Source organism: Oncorhynchus tshawytscha, unplaced genomic scaffold, assembly GCF_018296145.1.
Source record: "Oncorhynchus tshawytscha isolate Ot180627B unplaced genomic scaffold, Otsh_v2.0 Un_contig_57_pilon_pilon, whole genome shotgun sequence".
In the NCBI taxonomy this organism is placed as follows: Eukaryota; Metazoa; Chordata; class Actinopteri; order Salmoniformes; family Salmonidae; genus Oncorhynchus; species Oncorhynchus tshawytscha.
Genome location: NW_024609823.1, coordinates 725,001 through 732,595, shown reverse-complemented (window position 1 = coordinate 732,595; position 7,595 = coordinate 725,001). Strand labels below are relative to the sequence as shown.

General features: G+C 41.2%; 1 protein-coding gene across 1 annotated transcript in view; it reads left to right on the top strand.

Moving 5' to 3' along the window:
• The first annotated feature begins 230 nt into the window (after positions 1-230).
• The window catches only part of aldh1a3 (aldehyde dehydrogenase 1 family, member A3), a 39,980-nt gene continuing 32,615 nt past the window's right edge, over positions 231-7,595 (top strand). The window contains exons 1-4 of the mRNA XM_042319043.1: positions 231-420; positions 988-1,092; positions 4,128-4,268; positions 7,342-7,471. Coding sequence (XP_042174977.1) covers positions 310-420; positions 988-1,092; positions 4,128-4,268; positions 7,342-7,471 — 487 coding nt within the window. The 5' untranslated portion in view covers positions 231-309. The remainder of the gene's footprint in view (positions 421-987; positions 1,093-4,127; positions 4,269-7,341; positions 7,472-7,595) is intronic.

Sequence of the window (7,595 nt, the reverse complement as noted above, 5' to 3'; positions counted from 1 at the left end):
ACCGTCAATATAAAAGCGTATGTCATTATATCTTTATCCTGTTACGTTAAGCATTCCTATTAAAAACGATATTCCAGGAGGCTTTTGGTTTATGATTCCATGCTGCAGATACTGGGGCCTGATATTTTGATAAGGACAGAGTTGGGTTATCCTCAGCTGCTCTGGGGAGAGGGCGAGAGAGAGAGAGAGAGAGAGGGAGGATTTTCGCATTCTTATAAAGACCGCTGGATGCGCTTGTAGTGCTCAGTAGACAGTAGACAGACACACAGAGAGAATACAGTTGTGGCAGGACTGGACCGGTGACGCAGAATGGCTCAGAACGGAACAACAGAGAACGGGGTGACCGGGGCGAATGGCGATGGGAGCCCTCCCATGCCTTTTCCCCAGCCCGTCAAAGTACAAGAGATACGCCACACCAAGGTGAGACGCACGTCTTATTAAGTAACCTAGCAGCAATCACTGAATAGTGAAAATGTAATGTGAAAAAATGTATTAAGCCGAAACACCGGTATGCACAAACAACTTTTTAACTGTTTTGAACTATATATATAGTACTACTGCATTGATGGGAAAGAGCATTCAAGAAAAATAATTTCACTGTGCTAGTTAGTGCATGTACTGTACTAGTTAGTGCACGTGACCATAAAAACGTGAAACTTGAGTGTAAGGTATAATGTATAATATAATGTCACAGTACATGTTTAAGACATCATAAACCAGGGGAGGTGAATTTCGTCAAGTTATTGTAATGCATGTTAGTCTGTAGCCTGTGCACAGGCTAGAGGTGGTGGTGTGCCTGTTGGTGTGCTATCCATGTCTTCATATTGGAGTTGGATCCAAAAGACTGCATTCAAAATATATTTGAAAAACAAAAAACACACTTGAGTTATGCTCCTGTGTTATATTGCTTACTGATAGTAGCCTACTGAACAGGTGCGTTGTAAAACAGTCTTTTTTTTAAACAGCGTCTTTCTTTGTGTCCAACAGATTTTTATCAACAATGAGTGGCACACCTCTCTCAAAGGAAAGACGTTTCAGACCTTCAATCCAGCAACAGGTGTCCAAATCTGTGAAGTGGAAGAAGCAGACAAAGTATGTACCTAAAACATACATTCACGTTTGATTATGCCAATGTCTTAATTACTAAGTTGACTTGAGGAAATAAGGAATGTTTGCTAAATCAAATGAACAGAATTGTATTACTACTACTGCAGTGATCCTGTCTTCTCTCCTCCTCTCTATCTCTCTTCATCTGGTTCTGATTGGGTTCCAGGGACTGCAGGGGTCTGCGAAAATATATATACAGTGGGGCAAAAAAGTATTTAGTCAGCCACCGATTGTGCAAGTTCTCCCACTTAAAAGGATGAAAGAGGCCTGTAATTTTCATCATAGGTACACTTCAACTATGACAGACAAAATGAGAAAAAAAATCCAGAAAATCACATTGTAGGATTTTTATTGAATTTATTTGCAAATTATGGTGGAAAATAAGTATTTGGTCACCTACAAACAAGCAAGATTTCTGGCTCTCACAGACCTGTAACTTCTTCTTTAAGAGGCTCCTCTGTCCTCCACTCGTTACCTGTATTAATGGCACCTGTTTGAACTTGTTATCAGTATAAAAGATACCTGTCCACAACCTCAAACAGTCACACTCCAAACTCCACTATGGCCAAGACCAAAGAGCTGTCAAAGGACACCAGAAACAAAATTGTAGACCTGCACCAGGCTGGAAAGACTGAATCTGCAATAGGTAAGCAGCTTGGTTTGAATAAATCAACTGTGGGAGCAATTATTAGGAAATGGAAGACATACAAGACCACTGATAATCTCCCTCGATCTGGGGCTCCACGCAAGATCTCACCCCGTGGGGTCAAAATGATCACAAGAATGGTGATCAAAAATCCCAGAACCACACGGGGGGACCTAGTGAATGACCTGCAGAGAGCTGGGACCAAAGTAACAAAGCCTACCATCAGTAACACACTACGCCGCCAGGGACTCAAATCCTGCAGTGCCAGACGTGTCCCCCTGCTTAAGCCAGTACATGTCCAGGCCCGTCTGAAGTTTGCTAGAAAGCATTTGGATGATCCAGAAGAAGATTGGGAGAATGTCATATGGTCAGATGAAACCAAAATATAACTTTTTGGTAAAAACTCAACTTGTCGTGTTTGGAGGACAAAGAATGCTGAGTTGCATCCAAAGAACACCATACCTACTGTGAAGCATGGGGGTGGAAACATCATGCTTTGGGGCTGTTTTTCTGCAAAGGGACCAGGACGACTGATCCGTGTAAAGGAAAGAATGAATGGGGCCATGTATCGTGAGATTTTGAGTGAAAACCTCCTTCCATCAGCAAGGGCATTGAAGATGAAACGTGGCTGGGTCTTTCAGCATGACAATGATCCCAAACACACCGCCCGGGCAATGAAGGAGTGGCTTCGTAAGAAGCATTTCAAGGTCCTGGTGTGGCCTAGCCAGTCTCCAGATCTCAACCCCATAGAACATCTTTGGAGAGAGTTGAAAGTCCGTGTTGCCCAGCAGCAGCCCCAAAACATCACTGCTCTATAGGAGATCTGCATGGAGGAATGGGCCAAAATACCAGCAACAGTGTGTGAAAACCTTGTGAAGACTTACAGAAAACGTTTGACCTCTGTCATTGCCAACAAAGGGTATATAACAAAGTATTGAGATAAACTTTTGTTATTGACCAAATACTTATTTTCCACCATAATTTGCAAATAAATTAATTAAAAATCCTACAATGTGATTTTCTGGATTTTTCCCCCTCATTTTGTCTATGATGAAAATTGCAGGCCTCTCTCATCTTTTTAAGTGGGAGAACTTGCACAATTGGTGAATGACTAAATACTTTTTTGCCCCACTGTATATATATTAAAACGTTTTTTTCTCCATTGTTATATTAAAACGTTTTTTTCTCCATTGTTTTTATGGATATCGCTAACAACAACAGAATAAACACATTTTTAATTACATACCTACAGTAGGAAAGAGGATAATGTTTAAATTTTATTTGCCAACTCCTAATATTGAGCAAATTACACTCATTGGAGCTGATACACTGACTGGAGTGTCTGACAATAGGCTACCAATCAATAGGCTACCTGTCAGTAGGCTACCTGTCAATAGGCTACCTGTCAATAGGCTACCTGTCAATAGGCTACCTGTCAATAGGAGAACGGGGTGACCAGTCAATAGGCTACCAGTCAATAGGCTACCAGTCAATAGGCTACCAGTCAATAGGCTACCAGTCAATAGGCTACCAGTCAATAGGCTACCTGTCAATAGGCTACCAGTCAATAGGCTACCAGTCAATAGGCTACCAGTCAATAGGCTATCTGTCAATAGGCTAAAAGTGTGGCAAATGCCGTTCACTGCTGGTTAGCTTTCTTGACTTGGACATGTCTGCTAAGATATGGCTAACCTTAGTTTAAACTAAGTTTGGAGTTACTACCTTTCTAGCTAATAGTCTGTTAGAGACTACACTTCCTCTTCCAATTATAATGTGGGAGGTCAAAATAATGAAAACTATTTACCAAATCTATTCATTTTAAAATGTTGATTACTTCTCATTATGATTCTTTTTATTTAACTAGGCAAGTCAGTTAAGAACTAATTCTTATTTTCAATGACGGCTTAGGAACAGTGGGTTAACTGCCTTGTTCAGGGGCAGAACAGCAGATATTTACCTTGTCAGCTCGGGATTTGATCTTGCAACCTTCCGGTTACTAGTCCAACGCTCTACCTGCCGCCCAAGACATGAAATAAAGTTTTTTGCTAACGTATGATGGGGGTCCCTGGGTCGCCAGTTTACCTGGGAGGGGGTCCCTGGTCAATTAAAGGTTGAAGACCTTTGATCTCGGCCTACATGTTTAATTTCCTTTTCCATAGCCTAATTTAAAAATGAGAGAGTGACTGTCTATCAACTTAATGTCAAGGTCTTTTATTAGGCTACAGACGAAAATACATTTTTGCGAATTAATTAGGCCTATCAATTATCATTAGCCTGCTCATAATTGTAACTTATGCAAAACAATATTACCCATAGAAATGTTTTAGGTCGGTTATCAGTTGTCTGTGTGAAAGCTGTTGATGTGTACCTGCAGGCAGATGTGGACAAGGCTGTAAAGGCTGCCAGAGCGGCCTGCCAGAGGGGCTCGCCATGGCGAAGGATGGACGTGTCAAGCCGGGGACGACTCCTGCACAAGCTCGCTGACCTGATGGAGAGGGACCGGGCACTGCTAGCGGTAAGTTGTGGATGTAACGGCCTATTAACCTTATATGTCTTTAGACTGTAGAAGTCTACAACTAGCAGCCTATTGGTAAACTTGACATCTGTCACCTGCGTTGTGAAGGTAGCCTATCATCTAGTTTGGGTGTCCAGGGAGACTTGACAGCAGCAGCGCAGTGCGCAATGCACCAGACGCTGAAGGTGCATGATCTGTGATTGAAAATCTTTTCCATGCTGGTATGTCGCGACTCGAGTAATATATATTTTTCAGTTCTACACTTGTTGCTATATAATCCCCACACAACCTTGACATTCATTCTAATATTGTTGGTGAGTGTCTGTGTGCCTGTGTGTGTCACAAGAGAAAAAAAGTTTAACTGACATGGAATTGTATTGACAGTGGACTAATGGACAAAATACCAAAATATAGTTTTGGAGTGTAGTATTACTTTAACCTAAAAAAATATAACAGCCTTTTGTCAATAATCAAATAATTTCCATACAAAACATCTATCAAAAACATATTTTTAAGTTGATTGACATAGACTGACCAGGTGAATCCAGGTGAAAGCTACTGTATGATCCCTTATTGATGTTGCTTGTTAAATCCACTTCAATCAGTGTAGATGAAGGGGAGAAGACCGGTTAAATGACTTTTAAGCCTTGAGAAAATGGAGATATGGGTTGTGATTGTGTGCCATTCAGAGGGTGAATGGGCAAGACACAAGATTTAAGTGCCTTTGTACGGGACATTGTAGTAGGTGCCAGGTGGGTGCAACTGAATATTAGGAAGGTGTTCGTAATGTTTGGTATATTCATTGTATAGATGAGTTAGAACAATGTTTTGGCCAACTTAAAATGTGAGGCTTATGCAACACATCATTTGGTGGGTGTTTATATTTCTCCTATTTCACATATGTGCAAGTGTGTATTAATACGCATGCATGAATTGGAAATGTGTTTTCTGCATACCGATATCACACTCTCCCTGAGAGAGGGTCTGCCATAATTAACAGCAACCCCTGGAGCTATTAGGGTTAAGTGTCTTGCTCCAGGCCACATCAACAGATTCTTCACCTTTGCGGCTCAAGGATTTGAACTAGCAACTTTTTAGTTATTGGCCCAACGTTGAAAAACACGAGGCTACCTGCTGCCACTTCTCCAAAAAGTTGAGTCAACTCAAAATGGCTGTGGAACTAATGTAGTTACTAAAAGATCTTGAGTTGGGCCACCTTGGATTATTTTAGAAAGTGTAAATCAGATATTACAGTGGTGGGTGATCCAAGCCCAGTTCCAATGCCTTCTCACATGTTCCAATGCCTTTTCAATTGAGTTTCCAGATTGCATTAGGAGTCAGATTTGTAAATGAAACATTACAGATGAGAGTGAAGTCATATTATGGGACTGCATGTGGCTGCTAATTGAAAACATGTTTTGGGAGGGCTGCTTGTGCTGGGGTATCGCTAATTACGCTAACCCCTGTTCTGTTTGTGGGGGAAATAAAGACCAGATTTAGCATTTAGCTCAATGAAAAGATACAGGATAAATCTATTGGTGTTCTAGCTCTGTGGCAGTGCTTCGTCTCTCATTATCTGTCCATTTGCAGTGGGTTGAATTAGATCTTATTGGTCAGATAGCCTACATATGTCATTGTGGGGCTGCACTTGATCTGGTTCTCCCATAGAGATAGATAGAGGACTCTAGTGCCCAGAAGTCTGATTTAGCATTGGCAGTGTCATTGAGGCCTTTCACCATTTTGAAGTAGCCAAATCGGTGGGAATTCCAATGGGTTAAGGAAGGAACACAAAATGATGTAGCTGATCCGCACTCAAAAAGGAGATTCAAGTTTTCTTTATAGTATTTTGTTAATTCGGGGGTAGGTAGATAGACAAACATTTCGGCCTTCCTAAGCCTTCGTCAGTGTAATTCACAAGGATCACATAATTCCATCGGGGTCATCAGGAGGGATCAGCTAATGAACTATACTTGTAAGCAAACATTCCATAACTGCAGGTGGCAGTAGATCGGCAGCTTTGACTTGATACCTGTTCAGACAACACACTCCAGGTGGCAGGATGCACCCTTTCAGTTTGATTAACAACTCATAGAAGTAGTACTAGAAGAAAATTGACTACTTCAAAATGGAGATGCCAGTGCGCTCACAGATGCCATAATAGGACCGATACAAAGTCCTCTATCATTCTCTATTGGTTCTCCCAAACCCCAAGGTAAATCAAGCGCACCTAAAATACTTTCAAGTAGGCTTATTTTAAAGTATTTGACGTATGTATTTGACCCAGGTTTTTAGTAAACACTTGACTTGTGTCTCCCTTGAGACAGTCAATCAAAGAACTTGAGTATCATAGCACCATATAAGTGTACAAATCATGTTTGACACAGTGGGCCTCACCATACAATATTTTTCTCTTCCCCAACACATTCGGCTTAGTGGTTTCAAGCAGCTTGTGTCTGTCAAAGAGTTTAGTAACTTACGTACAGTCACTTTTTGAAATATTGTCAAATGCACAACGTCATGGATTGCTTTTGTCTAGGTTTTTGTCCACCCCTCTGCTCTATAGAAATGATTGTTCATCTAGATTTGAAAAACATTTGATATGACATTCAGATTCAGATGGATGTGTTGTATTTTCTGGTCATCTAATGTTCCAGCTCACTGCAGCCTTGGCTACACAGAGAGACAACCGTGCTAGCGATGTCAGCGGTGCAGTACCCTGGCCTCTCCTCAGCCTCCTATTAGCATTATTATTATTAGCATTATTACTTTTCTTTCTGAACCCATGAACTCCCACAGCATATTCACTTCTTGGCGCACGTCGAGGGCATAAAACCTTGTTTTGTAGCAACCAAGGGGTTGATGGTGCTGCGCTTGCAGCCGACTGAGTACAAGATGACAGAAACTCTCAAAATAGATTTTTGAGAACATATATTATTAGTTATTTTTTGTTCCACAACAGCTATTTTTTTCTCCTTTTGAGATGATTCTGCCTCAGGTTCCCCAGAAGTTAGGATAGCCTGCATTAATGTGGCCTTAATGCACTATGTTCAATGTTTCTGATTCTTTGTTACAGACTATGGAGACTATAGACACTGGGAAGCCATTCCTTCATTCTTACTTCATTGATCTGGACGGCAGCATCAAAACCCTTAGATACTATGCTGGTTGGGCCGACAAGATACATGGCAAAACCATGCCTGTAGGTAAGTGTCTCTGTGCTGCTTTAAAACCTTTTAGATTGCCAGGCTACTACTTTCACCTACAGGTATAGTGGCACGTAGGCTTACGACCCCTTATAACATCTCATTATCATCTCGTAATGATCCA